The following is an 18,805-nucleotide window of genomic DNA, read 5'->3' on the forward strand; positions in this document are numbered from 1 at the left end:
AGTAGAGATAGTTATAGTAGAGAGTAGAGAGTTACAGTGGAGAGAGTTACAGTACAGAGAGTTACAGTAGAGAGTTACAGTAGAGAGAGTTACAGTAGAGAGTAGAGAGTTACAGTAGAGCGTTACAGTAGAGAGAGTTACAGTAGAGAAAGTTACAGTAGAGAGAGTTACAGTAGAGCGTTACAGTAGAGAGAGCTACAATAGAGAGTTACAGTGGAGAGAGTTACAGTAGAGAGAGTTACAGTTGAGAACTACAGTAGAGAGCTACAGTAGAGAGTTACAGTAGAGAGCTACAGTAGAGAGTAGAGAGTTACAGTAGAGTTACAGTAGAGAGTTACAGTTGAGAAAGATACAGTAGAGAGTTACAGTAAAGAGCAGAGAGCTACAGTAGATAGTTACAGTAGAGAGAGTTACAGTAGAGAGTTACAGTAGAGAAAAGAGAGTTACAGTAGAGAGTTACAGTAGAGAAAAGAGAGTTACAGTAGAGAGTTACAGTAGAGAGTTACAGTAGAGAAAAGAGAGTTACAGTAGAGAGTTACAGTAGAGAGTAGAGTTACAGTAGAGGGAGTTACAGTAGAGAGTTACAGTAGAGAGAGTTACAGTAGAGAGTAGGAAGTTACAGTAGAGAGAGTTACAGTAGAGAGAGTTACAGTAGAGAGTAGAGTTACAGTAGAGAGTAGAGTTACAGTAGAGAGAGTTATAGTAGAGAGTAGAGAGTTACAGTAGAGAAAGTTACAGTAGAGAGAGTTACAGTAGAGAGTAGAGTTACAGTAGAGAGTAGAGTTACAGTAGAGAGAGTTATAGTAGAGAGTAGAGAGTTACAGTAGAGAAAGTTACAGTAGAGAGAGTTACAGTAGAGAGAGTTATAGTAGAGATAGTTACAGTAGAGAGAGTTACAGTAGAGAGTAGAGAGTTATAGTAGAGAGAGTTACAGTAGAGAGAGTTACAGTAGAGAGAGTTACAGTAGAGATAGTTACAGTAGAGAGAGTTACAGTAGAGAGTAGAGAGTTATAGTATAGAGAGTTACAGTAGAGAGAGTTACAGTAGAGAGAGTTACAGTAGAGAGAGTTATAGTAGAGAGAGTAGAGAGCTACAGATTTGTAGAATAGAAAAATATGACTTCTTGCAGTTTTAGTAACAGTTAAAAAACTAATATGAAACAAAACAAATAAAAAAGAGTAGACAACTTGACGGAACATCACAGAAATGGAAGGAACAAAATAAATTATTCACAATTATAGTCAAGTCAAATCAGAAAAACCAATCGTCTTCTACTCAATAGATTTCTTTCTGTGGAGTTTTTTTCCCTGGAGTAGACAATTGCTGAGATGTGAACAGCGACCCATTTTATTTTCTCTGTTTTTTTTAAATCGTTACTGTTGTTTAACCTTTTGGTTAACATCCTCTTGGTTAACATCCACTTACCAATAAAGTGGCATTCCCTCCTTTAGTAGGTAAGGTATGAAGAAAAGGGAAAAGTGGGCAACATAAGTGCATCATTAGATTTCACAAAATGCAAGAGAAAAAGACACAAACCCTTCCCTGGCAGAGTGAGGCATGAGACAAACCCTTCCCTGGCAGAGTGAGGCATGAGACAAACCCTTCCCTGGCAGAGTGAGGCATGAGACAAACCCTTCCCTGGCAGAGTGAGGCATGAGACAAACCCTTCCCTGGCAGAGTGAGGCATGAGACAAACCCTTCCCTGCCAGAGTGAGGCATGAGACAAAACCTTCCCTAGCAGAGTGAGGCATGAGACAAACCCTTCCCTGCCAGAGTGAGGCATGAGACAAAACCTTCCCTAGCAGAGTGAGGCATGAGACAAACCCTTCCCTGGCAGAGTGAGGCATGAGACAAAACCTTCCCTGGCAGAGTGAAGCATGAGACAAACCCTTCCCTGGCAGAGTGAGGCATGAGACAAACCCTTCCCTGGCAGAGTGAGGCATGAGACAAACCCTTCCCTGGCAGAGTGAGGCATGAGACAAAACCTTCCCTGGCAGAGTGAGGCATGAGACAATGAAATCAACTGACATTCAATCAAATACAAAAGAGAAAGGAATCAACCACAATGTTCAGGGAACCTCTCACACCGAGAGCAGGTACTGTACATCTCTCAGATCATCCACTCTCCTTCCCATTCCAACAGAGGGAAGGGTAGACATTCTGTGTGAATGACCATTGCAATAAGTTCAGGGGTTCCAGAGTGTTAAGTTCAGGGGTTCCAGAGTGTTAAGTTCAGGGGTTCCAGAGTGTTAAGTTCAGGCGTTCCAGAGTGTTAAGTTCAGGGGTTCCAGAGCGTTAAGTTCAGGGGTTCCAGAGCATTAAGTTCAGGGGTTCCAGAGCGTAAAGTTCAGGAGTTCCAGAGTGGTAAGCTCAGGGGTTCCAGAGTGTTAAGTTCAGGGGTTCCAGAGCGTTAAGTACAGGGGTTCCAGAGTGTTAAGTTCAGGGGTTCCAGAGTGTTAAGTTCAGGGGTTCCAGAGCGTTAAGTTCAGGGGTTCCAGAGCGTTAAGTTCACGGGTTCCAGAGTGTTAAGTTCAGGGGTTCCAGAGTGTTAAGTTCAGGGGTTCCAGAGCGTTAAGTTCAGGGGTTCCAGAGTGTTAAGTTCAGGGGTTCCAGAGTGTTAAGTTCAGGGGTTCCAGAGCATTAAGTTCAGGGTTTCCAGAGCGTTAAGTTCAGGTGTTCCAGAGTGTTAAGTTCAGGGGTTCCAGAGTGTTAAGTTCAGGGGTTCCAGAGTATTAAGTTCAGGGGTTCCAGAGTGTTAAGTTCAGGGGTTCCAGAGTATTAAGTTCAGGGGTTCCACCCCCAGATACTATGTTAGGTTACAGTTTGTTCAAACCAAGACATTTCTTGAAAGCGTGGGGGGTTGCATTTCCCCTGTAACTTTTTGTGCATATGACATCTTAAGTGGCTCTGTTGAGATGCACAGCTTGCTGCCCGAATCTCTTTTAGGTCTCTGTTTAATGCTATCTATTAATAGGATAGGTGACACAAATCTGTACCAGTGAATTTATACTCAGAGTTGAAGCGTCACCTGCAGCAAAAGCAACAGTCCTCTGAGAAAACAGGACCTCTGCAAATAGTGCAAATAAATACATTGATATTTATTGAGGTTATTCTTAAAACCACAGCTCCATTTCAAACAGAAATGTGTTTGGTAGACCAACTTTATTACAAGGCCTTTGAGCAAGGGGGCGATGTTGCAAGATACGGTAGGCAGAGGACATTGAGCTAGGATGCAAGCATTTTCTATCATAAGCCGTATAAACAGGGCAAGGGGCTTCACCCGGTTTTGTGTGTCTGTGTGTAGATGCTTGTGTGGAGCAATGTCATGGCTGAGTGTGTCTGGGTGTGTGTCTCCGGGAGATATACAGTTGAAGTCGGAAGTTTATACATACACTTAGGTTGGAGTCAAAACTCGTTTTTCAACCACTCCAAAAAAGAATTGTTCACAAACTATAGTTTTGGCAAGTCGGTTAGGACATCTACTTTGTGCAGGATAATTTCACTTATAATTCATTGTATCACAATTCCAGTGGGTCAGAAGTTTACATACACTAAGTTGACTGTGCCTTTAAACAGCTTGGAAAGTCCCAGAAAATGATGTCATGGCTTCAGAAGCTTCTGATAGGCTAATTGACATAATTTGAGTCAATTGGAGGTGTACCTGTGGATGTATTTCAAGGCCTACCTTCAAACGCAGTGCATCTTTGCTTGACATCATGGGAAAACCAAAAAAAAATCAGCCAAGACCTCAGAAAAAAATGTGTAGACCTCCACAAGTCTGGTTCATCCTTGGGAGCAATTTCCAAACGCCTGAAGGTACCACATTTATCTGTACAAACAATAGTACGCAAGTATAAACACCATGGGACCACGCAGTCGCTATACCGCTCAGGAAGGAGACGCGTTCTGTCTCCTAAGTGCAGATAAATCCCAGAACAACAGCAAAGGACCTTGTGAAGATGCTGGAGTAAACGGGTACAAAATTATCTATATCCACAGTAAAACGAGTCCAATATAAACATAACCTGAAAGGCCGCTCAGCAAGGAAGAAGCCACTGCTCCAAAACCGCCATAAAAAAGCCAGACTACAGTTTGCAACTGCACATGGGGACAAAGATCGTACTTTTTGGAGAAATGTCTTCTGGTCTAATGAAACAAAAATAGAACTATTTGGCCATAATGACCATCGCTATGTTTGGAGGAAAAAGGGGGAGGCTTGCAAGCCGAAGAACACCATCCCAACCGTGAAGCACGGGTGGCAGCATCATGTGGTGGGTGTGCTTTGCTGCAGGAGGGACTGGTGCACTTCACAAAATAGATTACATCATGAGGAACGGAAAATTTGGTGGATAAATTGAAGCAACATCTCAAGACATCAGTCAGGAAGTTAAAGCTTGGTTGCAAATGGGTCTTCCAAATGGACTATGACCCCAAGCATACTTCCAAAGTTGTGGCAAAATGGCTTAAGAACAGCAAAGTCAAGGTATTGGAGTGACCACCACAAAGACCTGACCTCAATCCTATAGAAAATGTGTAGGCAGAACTGAAAAAGCGTGTGCGAGCAAGGAGGCCTACAAATCTGACTCAGTTACACCAGCTCTGTCAGGAGGAATGGGCCAAAATTCACCCAACTTATTATGGGAGGCTTGTGGAAGGCGTTTGACCCAAGTTAACTTCACTTTAAGCACCAGCTGTCAGAGCAGCTTACAGATCACTGCACCTGTACATAGCCTATCTGTAAACAGCCCATCTATCTACCTACCTCATCCCCATACTGGTATTTATTTATTTATTTATTTGGCTCCTTTGCACCCCAGTATCTCTACCTTGCACATTCATCTTCTGCCGATCTACCATTCCAGTGTTTAATTGCTATATTGTAATTACTTCGCCACCATGGCCTATTTATTTCCTTAACTTACCTCATTTGCACTCACTGTATATAGACTTTTTGTTTTCCTTTGTTCTACTGTATTATTAACTGTATGTTTTGTTTATTCCATGTGTAACTCTGTGTTGTTGTATGTGTCGAATTGCTACGCTTTATCTTGGCCAGGTCGCAGTTGTAAATGAGAACTTGTTCTCAACTAGCCTAGCTGGTTAAATAAAGGTGAAATAAATAAAACTAGGGGCAACATTCTGAATTTTGGATGAAAAGCCCAAAGTTAACTGCCTGCTACTCAGGCCCAGAAGCTAGGATATGCATATAATTGGTAGATTTGGATAGAAAACGCTCTAAAGTTTCCAAAACTGTTAAAATGTCTGTGAGTATAACAGAACTGATATGTCAGGTGAAAACCTGAGGAAAATCCATCCAGGAAGTGCTTTTATTTTGAAATGCCTGTTTTTCCATTGAAAGCCTATCCACCATACAGACTTAAGACCCAGTTCACAATATCCATGGCTTCCTCTACATGTGGTCAGTCTTTAGGGATTGTTTCAGGCTTTTACTCTGAAAAATGAGAGAGAAACACCACTTTCAATGAGAGGAGATTTCCAGACATGAGTCCAGCGCGTGACCGGGAGTGCGCCTTTCTTGTTTCTCCTTTTCTATTGAAGACGCTTTTGTCCGGTTGAAATATTATTGATTATTTATGACAAAAACAACCTGAGGATTGATTTTAAACATCGTTTGACATGTTTCTATGAACTTTTATGGTACTTGTAAAAAATGTTGTCTGTCTGTTGTGACCGCGCTTTGTATTACTGAACAAAACGCACCAACACAACGTAGGTTTTTGAATATAAAGAGGGACTTTATCGAACAAAACAAACATTTATTGTGTAACATGGAGTCTTCGGAGTGCAACCATATGTAGATCATCAAAGGTAAGTGATTAATTTTATCGCTATTTCTGACTTTTGTTACTCTTCTACTTGGCTGGTTACTGTTTGTAATGATTTGTCTGCTGGGCGCTGTTCTCAGATAATCGCATGGTTTGCTTTCGCCGTAAAATATTTTTTGAAATCTGACACCGATTAACAAGAAGTTAATCTTTAAACTGATGTATAACAACAGTACGTTTCATAAATTTTTATTTATTATTTATTTCTGTTTTTGAATTTGGTGCTCTGCAATTTCACTGGATGTTGGCCAGGTGGGACGGTAAGTGTCCCACACCCCCTTGAGAGGTTAAACAATTTAAAGGCAATGCTACCAAATACTAATTGAGTGCATGTAAACTTCTGACCCACTGGGAATGTGATGAAAGAAATAAAAGCTGAAATAAATCATTCTCTCTAGAATTATTCTGGCATTTCACATTCTTAAAATAGAGTGGTGATCCTAACTGACCTAAAACAGGGAATTTTTACTAGGATTAATTGTCAGGAATTGTGGAAAAACTGAGTTTAAATGTATTTGGCTAAGGTGTATGTAAACTTCCAACTTCAACTGTAGATCATTATCAGCAGGTCAAAGTTCAAAAGCAGGTATATAAAACATAGGGAGTTCTCTTGCATGCAATAATCTACTCTCCTGTAAACGCTGACCGCTGAACAGGGACTCTTCATAGAAAAACAACAGAAATAAGAACCCCTTCTCCACAGAACAAACTAAAGACTAAAGCTGTAGATAGAAGAAAACACACTGACGCAGGTGATGACAGCTGTTTAGAAACAGCCATCAAGGAAATAAATATGATCAAAATTATAAGACGAATGTAACTATTTCACCAAGAGAACGGAGAGATGCTGGACAAACAGGAATCAATGCATTCTACCAAAACAGAACGAAACGGACCTGCTTCAAATTGGGCAGGATATTGGACTGAATTCATATTCAAGTTTAAAAAACATTAAACTCTAACTAATCAAAATCTTAAAAGCAAAATATAACTGATAAAAGGAAAGATAAAATAATTTGCTAAAGTTCCCTGGTGGTTAAATGATACAGAGAGAGAGAGACAGAGAGGGGGGAGAGATGGGGAGAGGGGGAAGAAAGAGGGAGAGGGGGAGAGAGAGAGAGGGAGAGAGAGAGACAGAGAGAGAGGGGGGAGAGATAGGGGGAGAGGAGAGGGAGAGGGGGAGAGAGAGAGAGAGGGAGAGAGAGAGAGAGAGAGAGAGAGAAGAGAGAGAGAAGAGAGAGAGAGAGAGAGGGGGGAGAGATAGGGAGAGGGGCAGAGGAGAGGGAGAGGGGGAGAGAGAGAGAGGGAGAAGAGAGAGAGAGGAGAGAGAGAGAGAGAGAAAGGAGTGGAGAGAGAGAGGAGAGAGAGGAGAGAGAGAGAGAGAGGGAGAAGAGAGAGAAGAGAGAGAGAGGAGAGAGAGAGAGGGGGGGGGGGGTCAGAAAGAGAAACATTGACGTCAAGCTAGAGGGTGCTTCTGACATTGTCATATCTGCATAAAGAAAGACCACGTGCCAAAGCAGAGCGTTACCTACCTTCCATTTCAATCAGTGACACGTTTGCAATATCAACAAAAACAGGACAAGAAGAAACAGAAAACAGGAGAAAGGTATGTTCTCCGCAGCGAAATGGGAAAAAGACAATGAACTTCTTTTAGTATCAACGCTATGAACTTCTTCCAGAGACTAAGAAGGAGAAGATAAACAAACTAACCAACAGAAATACAAAAGAAAATGGACAAACAAACCAAAACTTATAATATATATATATTTTTAAATAATCTAGAAACTACAATGATTTGCTGTCTTTTTTGGCTTGTTCAAATGCAGCCGTGTTAGTATGAAAAGGAAAGGGAAAGATGGGTAACGGCTGGGTAAGTAAACAGAGTTAATCATGAAACAAAATGAAATCAGTTATTTAGATAGAATTAATAGAGGGAAGTAAGGAAGGAGGGATGGAGAGATGGGCACGCAGAGCTGACCAGAGAAGGAGGGATGGAGAGATGGGCACGCAGAGCTGACCAGAGAAGGAGGGATAAGAAGAGCATGACAGGACAACAGAGGGCAAGAAAGATGTGTCACACACACACACACACACACACACACACACACACACACACACACACACAACACGGATGGACAGATAGAGGGGAGGAGAGTTGGAAGGAGGGAGGCTCAGGCAGGGCAGTCACCGCTAGGATGGACAACTAGTAGAGTACGGCACATTTAAAAAGGGACCCCAGTCACATTTTGGAAGAGATATTCTTCAACGAGAGAACATTGTGGTTTTATGAAACCAGCTCAGAAAGTGGCCTCTTTAACTTCAAACGATTTCCTTTTGGACAGAGAGCCTTGGGGAGAGTGGTACTGAACATTCATATGAATACATGGGGAAAAGAGATATAGCACTCATATTCAAAATGGCTTGGGTCCCTTTAAAATACCAATGTTATTTGTTGTGTGTTTAGTTTCCATATTGTATCACTTCTTTTTATTTTATTTTAGCAGATAAATATTTACCCCTGGACAAGAAAAGTACAGATAGAAACAGGAGGAAGTAGAGATTGAAGAGAGTGCTGCTGTACACCACACTACTACTACTACACTATCAGCTAACTTCTGTTGAATCTATGATCTCCCAGAAAGGTTTGGCATCCAAAATGAACAATTTTGAGCGAGCATCCTCCCAAATACACATGGAGTCTGAACGCTGATTCATTTTCAGCGAGGGAGAGATAATAATTCCTCCGTGTGCGGAGATTAACAAGAGAAGTCTCATGAACAGAAAACCTGTTTAAGGCTGACGCTAGAGGATAAATGATCAAAACCGTGGGCAGATTTGAGCCAACCAAGTGCTTGATTATTTCACCTAAACACAACCCGTTGGCTCAAATCTCCAAACACTGAGCCTCATATGCAACAATGGCTCGTGAGACTCCCCTTGCTAATCCCCAGTGACATGGAACACATAAAGATACGGAATATATTGCAACTTCAGGGACAGTCTGACAGAAGTGATACTGATAGAGACAACATACAGGTCACATGATCCAGTAAACAGGAAGCGAATAGAGAGTGAGAAAGAGAGAGAGAGAGAGGAGTGTCGAACACATGGTGTCTGGGAGCTCTATCAGACTCCTGGAGGAAGGGGGTAACCATCCCTGAGCAAAACATTGTGCTTTATAAAGACAACTGTAGTGACAAGAAGAACTAGTAGTACACATACCCTGTTAACCTACTTGGTCCAGTTCCAAAGCATGTGACTGCTTTTTATATAAACAAGACAGAAAAGGAACATTTATTTCACGGGGTAATTACCATTCAAATAGCTAAAAGCAGAAAATAAAACAGTCATGAATGAAAACAAGCAGTGTGAGAGAGAGAGAGAGAGAGAGAGAGGGAGAGAGAGGGAGAGAGAGAGAGAGAGGCAGAGAGAGAGACAGAGAGAGACAGAGAGAGAGAGAGGGAGAGAGAGAGAGAGAGAGAGAGGCAGAGAGAGAGACAGAGAGACAGAGAGAGAGAGAGAGACAGAGAGAGACAGAGAGAGAGAGAGAGAGAGACAGAGATAGAGAGAGAGAGAGAGAGAGAGACAGAGAGAGAGAGAGAGAGAGAGACAGAGAGAGAGAGACAGAGAGAGAGAGAGACAGAGAGTGAGCAGGTGAGACCTTTCTCATAAACAAAAGCAAGCTTGAAGAAAGGAAATCGAAGGAGATAGTATCATCTGTAATACGTTATTCTAGGAGGAATATTTTTGGAGGCTTTTCTAATCTACACCCCATTTCGTTGCTTAGTAAGCAGTGAAAGTGAAACAGCAATGACTTTAGCCTTCGATCTAAATGACGTCTGTCGTTTTATTAGCAGAGCAAACTGACAGTTAGATTCAGTTGAAGATTTAAAAATCTAAAACGTAACCGGCAGATTTAAAACAAAACATTAAAATCAGTCAATCTGTGTGTTCTTCTATAGACAGATCACAATAAAGCGTTTTCAAAACACTTCCAAAAGGGGACAGTTAGGGAGGAATACGAACGTCAAAATCTATTCTGAGTAAACTAGAAAACTGGTCTGACTAGCTTCAATAAAAAAAAATAAAACAGCAATTCTAGACAAACATTTTTTTTTTCTACATCTATAATTGTTGCTACTGTACCAGTAAAAGGGGAAGGACTTCTCCATCTGTCACTCAATCTATTCTGACCAATCCTATCCATGTTCCGTCTAGCCTACTCCAATGACTGTCTAAGGTATACTGTGGCACTAGAGCTGAACCTGTAACCAAATTTAAACCAATCGCGTGTCGTAAAAAGCATTGGAAATTGTATAAATTAGGCTCAGCTAAAAATCCCCACACAATCTATTTAACTAGGCAAGTCAGTTAAGAACAAATTCTTATTTTCAATTACGGCCTAGGAACAGTGGGCCTGTTCAGGGGCAGAACAACAGATTTGTACCTTGTCAGCTCGGGGATTTGAACTTGAAACCTTCCGGTTACTAGTCCAACTCTCTAACCACTAGACTACCCTGCCGCCCCTACACTCTAACCACTAGGCTACCTACCGCCCCTACACTCTAACCACTAGGCTACCCTGCCGCCCCACAATCCGTCAGGCCAGATCATTGAATTTCCATATGACAATAAAAAGCTAGAGTTGGTTCAGTTCAGAGGTAGAAATAGCATTGTTAAGGCCTTACGTTACTACATCCATCTTTGATAGTTTAGATTAGTCAACTACAGATGGTATAAGTTGACGGCTGTTATCAAGCATTACTATCTGCATGATCAAAAGACTAGAATATTTCCTCAAAATTCCTAAACAAGCGTACTCTGCACCACATCAAATAAGTTAAACAGGGCCTTCTTCTTCTTCTTCTTCTTCCATTTTTTACATAAACCTTCTCCTCTTTCCTATTTGTTTCATTTGAGGGAGCTGCGGCAAAATAACACTTTTAAAGTATTTCAGTGGTTTTCTTTCCCTTGATAACAAGATTCAGAAGTGAGAAGCTCTGCAGGAGTTTGCAGCCTTAAAAGAAACCAAATAGTTTATCCAGCTCATTAGAGAACCCTGGGTGCCTGAGGCTCCGCCCCCGTCCAGCTCATTAGAGAACCCTGGGTGCCTGAGGCTCCGCCCCAATGGAACCTATTCCTTACATAATGCACTACTTATCCAGCTCATTAGAGAACCCTGGGTGTCTGAGGCTCCGCCCCCAAATGGAACCCTATCCCTTATATAATGCACTACTTATCCAGCTCATTAGAGAACCCTGGGTGCCTGAGGCTCCGCCCCCAAATGGAACCCTATCCCTTATATAATGCATTACTTATCCAGCTCATTAGAGAACCCTGGGTGCCTGAGGCTCCGCCCCAATGGAACCTATTCCTTATATAATGCAATACTTATCCAGCTCATTAGAGAACCCTGGGTGCCTGAGGCTCCGCCTCAATGGAACCTATTCCTTATATAATGCAATACTTATCCAGCTCATTAGAGAACCCTGGGTGCCTGAGGCTCCGCCCCAATGGAACCTATTCCTTATATAATGCAATACTTATCCAGCTCATTAGAGAACCCTGGGTGCCTGAAGCTCCGCCCCCAAATGGAACCCTATCCCTTATATAATGCACTACTTATCCAGCTCATTAGAGAACCCTGGGTGCCTGAGCCTCTGTCCCAATGGAACCCTATTCCTTACATAATGCACTACTTATCCAGCTCATTAGAGAACCCTGGGTGCCTGAGGCTCCGCCCCCAAATGGAACCCTATCCCTTATATAATGCACTACTTAGGGCTCTGGTAAGTAAAGTAGTGCCCTATATAGGGAATAGGGCTCTGGTAAGTAAAGTAGTGCCCTATATAGGGAATAGGGCGCTGGTAAGTAAAGTAGTGCCCTATATAGGGAATAGGGCTCTGGTAAGTAAAGTAGTGCCCTATATAGGGAATAGGGCTCTGGTAAGTAAAGTAGTGCCCTATATAGGGAATAGGGCTCTGGTAAGTAAAGTAGTGCCCTATATAGGGAATAGGGCTCTGGTAAGTAAAGTTGTGCACTATATAGGGAATAGGGCTCTGGTAAGTAAAGTAGTGCCCTATATAGGGAATAGGGCTCTGGTAAGTAAAGTAGTGCCCTATATAGGGAACAGGGTACCATTTGGAATACACACCAAAATTCTAAACCTTCATATTACCATTGTACTGCACATGTGCTATGCAAATGCTTAGAGATGGATGGATCATAGTGAGTCAGTATTTAGTTTGTCTTTCTGAAAACTTCAGGTCCCAGATCTGTTTGTGCTGTCTCGGCACCGCAGTGAGGATGGCTAACTCATGCTTATGTAACCTGTGATTGATCTAACCAGTTACGTCTAAGGAATGTTGAGATGGTATGAACCTCTAAGTAAAGCCGGGGGTGGAGAATGTAGAGACAGATTGGACAGATAGATATACAGAGGCAAAAAAACTACCCTGTAAACACAGGAATAACTCAACCCAGGAATAGCAAAACCCGGGAATAACTAAACCCAGGAATAACTAAACACAAGAATAACTAAACACAGGAATAACTAAACCCAGGAATCGCAAAACCCAGGAATAACTAAACCCAGGAATAACTAAACACAAGAATAACTAAACACAGGAATAACTAAACCCAGGAATAACTAAACACAGGAATAACTAAACCCAGGAATAACTAAACACAGGAATAACTAAACACAGGAATAACTAAACCCAGGAATAACTAAACACAGGATTAACTAAACACAGGAATAACTAAACACAGGATTAACTAAACACAGGAATAACTAAACCCAGGAATAACTAAACACAGGAATAACTAAACACAGGAATAACTAAACCCAGGAATAACTAAACACAGGATTAACTAAACACGGGAATAACTAAACCCAGGAATAACTAAACACAGGAATAAATAAACCCAGGAATAACTTCACGTGCCACAATGGGCACCACTATCCTCCACACTGTCTCTGTCTGCTATTAACATGGTATCTATCATCCACACTGTCTCCCTCTCCTATTAACAAGGTATCTATCCTCCACACTGTCTCCCTCTCCTATCGACATGGTATCTATCCTCCACACTGTCTCCCTCTCCTATCGACATGGTATCTATCCTCCACACTGTCTCCCTCTCCTATCGTCATGGTATCTATCCTCCACACTGTCTCCTTCTCCTATCGACATGGTATCTATCCTCCACACTGTCTCCCTCTCCTATCAACATTATATCCTCCACACTTTCTCCCTCTCCTATCAACATGTTATCCTCCACACTGTCTCCCTCTCCTATCGACATGGTATCTATCCTCCACACTGTCTCCTTCTCCTATCGACATGGTATCTATCCTCCACACTGTCTCCCTCTCCTATCAACATGGTATCTATTCTCCACACTGTCTCCCTCTCCTATCAACATGTTATCCTCCACACTGTCTCCCTCTCCTATCGACATGGTATCTATCCTCCACACTGTCTCCCTCTCCTATCAACATGATGTCCTCCACACTATTCTTCTGTTTAGTTACTCCTGTGCTTGGTTATTCCTGTGTGTAGTTATTCCTGTGTGTAGCTATTCCTGTGTGTAGTTATTCCTGTGTGTAGTTATTCCTGTGTGTAGTTATTCCTGTGTGTAGTTATTCCTGTGTGTAGTTATTCCTGGTGTGTAGTTATTCCTGTGTGTAGTTATTCCTGTGTGTTGCTATTCCTGTGTGTTGCTATTCCTGTGCGTAGTTATTCCTGTGTGTAGTTATTCCTACATTTGAGTGTAGTTTAGAAGGTAGTACAGGGATTAGTGAGGGGGAGGGCAGGGGGAGATAAAGGAGACTACGTACATCTTGCTCCTTGTCTCCCTCGACCGCGTGGCTGTGGTTGAGTCTGCCTGCCTTGCCGTTGCAGCCACGGTCGCGGTGGTGGTGCCCGTTTTGCCACGTGACAGGACCGTCAGGACCGTCAGGACCGGGGGACGGAGACGGGGACGGGCTCACACAGGCCTTGTGTCCTTCTGTCTTGTGCTTGGACTTGGGCCTGGAAAGACAGACAGACAGGAGTACTTGAACAAACCGGCCGCAATGCTATAATATTGTACAGTACAGTAAAGTTTAAAGGCCCAGTGCAGTCAAAAAATGTGATTTCCCTGTCATATATATATATATATATATATATATATATATACTTCAACACTGTGAAGTTGAAATATTATTGTGAAAATGATGAAAATGCCCTTTTAATGTAAGAGCTGTTTGAAAAGACGGCCTGGAATTTCAGCCTGTTTTGGAGGGATGGAGTTTTGGCCTGCCTGGTGACACCAGGCGATAAATTGGTTAATAGACCAATAAGAAAGAGAGTCCTAAACCTCTCGGCCAATAACAGCTAATTTCAGTTTTCCCCTCCCCACCCAGACCACTCCCACAGAGTCGTAGCAAAATTCTTGTTTGAGAAATTGCTCTTTGATAAGAAGCTATTTGGTTTTTTTTGGGGGGGGGGTGGGGGGGGGATTTTAATAGGAACCAATCACAGGGAAGGTACTTAATTGTTACCCAGAAATGATTTGATATGGAGATAAAAACGGCTGCATTGGACCTTTAATAAATAGTACAGTACAAACTGTAAAGAGTACTGAACAAACCTGCTGAAATGACTTAGACTCAAGAGTAGAGTACCAGTCAAAAGTTTGGACACACCTACTCATTCAGGGGTTTTATTTATTTTTACTATTTTCTACATTGTAGAATAAAAGTGAAGACATCAAACAAAAAAGTGTTAAACAAATCAAAATAAATGCCATATTTGATATTCTTCAAAGTAGCCACCCTTTAGCTTGCACACTCTTGGCATTCTCTCAACCAGCTTCCCCTGGAATGCTTTTCCAGCAGTCTTGAAGGAGTTCCCACATATGCTGAGCACTTGTTGGCTGCTTTTCCTTCACTCTGCGGTCCAACCAAATACCAAACCATCTCAATTGGGTTGAGGTCGGGTGATTGTGGAGGCCAGGTCATCTGATGCAGCACTCCGTCACTCTTCTTCTTGGTCAAATAGCCCTTACACAGCCTAGAGGTGTGTTGAGTCATTGTCCTTTAGAAAAACAACTGATAGTCCCAATAAGCGCAAACCAGATGGGATGGTGTATCGCTGCAGAATACTGGGGTAGCCATGCTGGTTAAGTGTGCCTTGAATTCTAAATAAATCACAGACAGTGTCACCAGCAAAGCACAATCACACCTCCTCCTCCTCCTTCACGGTGGGAACCACACATGTGGATATCATCCATTCACCTAATCTGCGTCTCACAAAGACAGTGGTTGGAACCAAAAATCTCAAATTTGGACTCATCAGACAAAAGGACAGATTTCCACCGGTCTAATATCCCATTGCTTGTGTTTCTTGGCCCAAGTAAGTCTCTTCTTCTTATTGGTGTCCTTTAGTAGTGGTTTCTTTGCAGAAATTCGACCATGAATGCCTGACTCACGCACTCTCATCTGAACAGTTGATGTTCACAACATTATATATTCACAACACAACTGATTGGCTCAAACACATTAAGAAGGAAAGAAATTCCACAAATTAACTTTTAACAAGGCACACCTGTTAATTGAAATGCATTCCAGGTGACTACCTCATGAAGCTGGTTGAGAGAATGCCAAGAGTGTGCAAAGCTGTCATCAAGGCAAAGGGTGGCTACTTTGAAGAAGCTCAAATGTAAAATATATTTTGATTTGTTTAATACTTTTTTTTTTGGGGGGGGGGGGGGTGGGGGGGGGGGGGTTCTACATGAACAGATATTTCACAGTTTTGATGTCTTCTCTATTATTCTACAATGTAGAAAATAGTAAAAATAAAGAAAAACCCTTGAATGAGTAGGTGTTCTAGAACCCTGGAATGAGTAGGTGTGTCCAAACGTTTGACTGGTACTGTCTGTTGTACTAGCTATAGGCAGTTATAGACTCTAGAGTATAGTGTATAACCTTTTTAAACATGTTCAAGTCAGTCATAATATTTTCATTCTGACCATATAAGAATCACACACGTCTAGCAGAGCTGTTGCAAACCTTAGATGTCGATACATCAGTAGACCAAAAGAAGTCTGATTAAAAGCATGTATCTAAGGGTGGGGTTGGGAGCCACCATGGGGGGGTCCCTACCTGCCGAGGGACTTGGAGGGGCTGTGGCCTGTGGAGGAGAGTGATGCACTGTGGGAGCTACAGCAGCTGCCTCTACGCTGAGACGTCCTACTGGGGGACTCTAATGGGGACCTGTTGGACACACACACACACACACATATATATATATACAGACGCGCGCACACACACACACACACACGCACGCACACACACAAGCACACAAGCATTTGGACAGACACACACAAACGCAAGCACACACAAACATTCGGACAGACGCACACACGCACAAACACATATACAGACCCACACACACACACACACACGCAAATAACATGATCACTGTGGTAGACTGGTCACTGTGGTGGACTGGTCACTGTGGTAGAATGGTCACTGTGGTAGACTGGTCACTGTGGTGGACTGGTCACTGTGGTGGACTGGTCACTGTGGTAGAATGGTCACTGTGGTAGACTGGTCACTGTGGTGGACGGGTCACTGTGGTGCACTGGTCACTGTGGTAGACTGGTCACTGTGGTAGACTGGTCACTGTGGTAGACTGGTCACTGTGGTAGAATGGTCACTTTGGTAGACTGGTCACTGTGGTAGAATGGTCACTTTGGTAGACTGGTCACTGTGGTAGAATGGTCACTTTGGTAGACTGGTCACTGTGGTAGAATGGTCACTTTGGTAGACTGGTCACTGTGGTAGAATGGTCACTGTGGTGGACTGGTCACTGTGGTAGAGTGTTTATTTTGATTGGCGATTTCCTGCATTTATCAAAAATCCCATCAGGTAGTCTGATTTCAGATATTTCCATGTAAACAGGATTATTATGGCTATTGTTCTTCTTGCAAAGCATGAAGCATAAACAAGATATTATATTAATCTGTCTATAATTACATTATTGTGTGCATGTTACCGTGCTCAATGAAACAGACTGAGATCATATCACATTCAAGCTTGTGACATGCATCACAATATGGTTCACAGCGCCGTCTGGGTTTTAAACCGACAGCTGTTACGCCCCCTTCCCTCCCACTAATTGGGAAACTTTTGCACATTTGTTGTTGCCTGAGTGAGAGAAATGCTGTAAATTAAATCGAGAGGAGTCGGTGTTCTAAAAGATGAGCCATTAGCATTTTATACTAAATACATACCTCTTCGATGTCATTTCAAGCAAACCACACCCTGCACTTCGCATTTCCATATTTGAAAACATAGGTACATTTACAGTATCAATGTTTTTGATCGCTATGTTTGAGCCAACGTTACAAAGATGACATGGGTCTATGTTTGAGCCAACGTTACAAAGATGACATGGGTCTATGTTTGAGCCAACGTTACAAAGATGACATGGGTCTATGTTTGAGCCAACGTTACAAAGATGACATGGGTCTATGTTTGAGCCAACGTTACAAAGATGACATGGGTCTATGTTTGAGCCAACGTTACAAAGATGACATGGGTCTATGTTTGAGCCAACGTTACAAAGATGACATGGGTCTATGTTTGAGCCAACGTTACAAAGATGACATGGGTCTATGTTTGAGCCAACGTTACAAAGATGACATGCGTCTATGTTTGAGCCAACGTTACAAAGATGACATGGGTCTATGTTTGAGCCAACGTTACAAAGATGACATGGGTCTATGTTTGAGCCAACGTTACAAAGATGACATGGGTCTATGTTTGAGCCAACGTTACAAAGATGACATGGGTCTATGTTTGAGCCAACGTTACAAAGATGACATGGGTCTATGTTTGAGCCAACGTTACAAAGATGACATGGGTCTATGTTTGAGCCAACGTTACAAAGATGACATGCGTCTATGTTTGAGCCAACGTTACAAAGATGACATGGGTCTATGTTTGAGCCAACGTTACAAAGATGACATGGGTCTATGTTTGAGCCAACGTTACAAAGATGACATGGGTCTATGTTTTTCGTATCGTGAAGAAAATGTGCCACGGCTCTTGAATGCCCTCATGAGGACTCCATTCTATGCCCCAAATACAGAGACTAACACTGCAAGATCACATTATAGAACTTAGCTAACCGTGTTGGCAATAGCTAGCCATGTTGGCAATAGCTAGCCATGTTGGCAATAGCTAGCCATGTTGGCAATAGAAGAAGCTTTCAAGTGATGCCCACTTGAACCAGATTGTGATTTATAATGGACCGTTTTTGGATTGCCTAAACAACAACAGTAATTGGAGCGGCAGGGTAGCCTAGTGGTTAGAGCGTTGGACTAGTAACCGAAAGGTTACAATATAGATTCTCAGAGCTGACAAGGTACAAATCTGTCATTCTGCCCCTGAACAGACAGTTAACCCACTGTTCCTAAGCCGTCATTGAAAATAAGAATTTGTTCTTAACTGACTTGCCTGGTTAAATAAAGGTTAAAATATAATAATAATTGTGTAATGGTGCGGACGCAGGGCTGTGTTCCAAACAAAAAACGACAAGCTTCCTTCAGTTCCTCAATGAGAAAACTAGGAGAGGTAAAAACACCTTATAGTTGAAGGCTCTTTCCTTGTGTCACATGGTCATAGCACTATTACAGCAACCACGTTAGTTGTTAATTATCTTTAGACACTACAATGAAATGTGCTGCTTTGTTTGTGGACTTGTCAAAAGCTTTTGATTCCGTTGATCATGTTATTTTATTGAATAAGTTGTCCTCTGAAAGGCCCGAGCTCTGATGCCTGTTCATGGTTTCATCATTATCTTAGTGACAGAACTCAGGCCATCGTGACTGGATGGGGTTAAGTCCGAGTGTGTTGACGTGAATAAAGATGTACCACAGGGTTCGATTTTATATAAACACCATTG

The 18,805-nt window shown here is 42.2% G+C and overlaps 1 protein-coding gene across 1 annotated transcript in view; it reads right to left on the reverse strand.

Moving 5' to 3' along the window:
* The window catches only part of LOC110533304 (serine/arginine repetitive matrix protein 3-like), a 189,165-nt gene that overhangs the window by 17,257 nt on the left and 153,103 nt on the right, over nucleotides 1-18,805 (reverse strand). Inside the window, exons 9-10 of the mRNA XM_036989600.1 lie at nucleotides 15,997-16,107; nucleotides 13,690-13,882 (exon numbers count right to left, since the gene is read on the reverse strand). Of these exons, the coding sequence (XP_036845495.1) occupies nucleotides 13,690-13,882; nucleotides 15,997-16,107 (304 nt within the window). The remainder of the gene's footprint in view (nucleotides 1-13,689; nucleotides 13,883-15,996; nucleotides 16,108-18,805) is intronic.

Source organism: Oncorhynchus mykiss, chromosome 10, assembly GCF_013265735.2.
Source record: "Oncorhynchus mykiss isolate Arlee chromosome 10, USDA_OmykA_1.1, whole genome shotgun sequence".
In the NCBI taxonomy this organism is placed as follows: domain Eukaryota; kingdom Metazoa; phylum Chordata; class Actinopteri; order Salmoniformes; family Salmonidae; genus Oncorhynchus; species Oncorhynchus mykiss.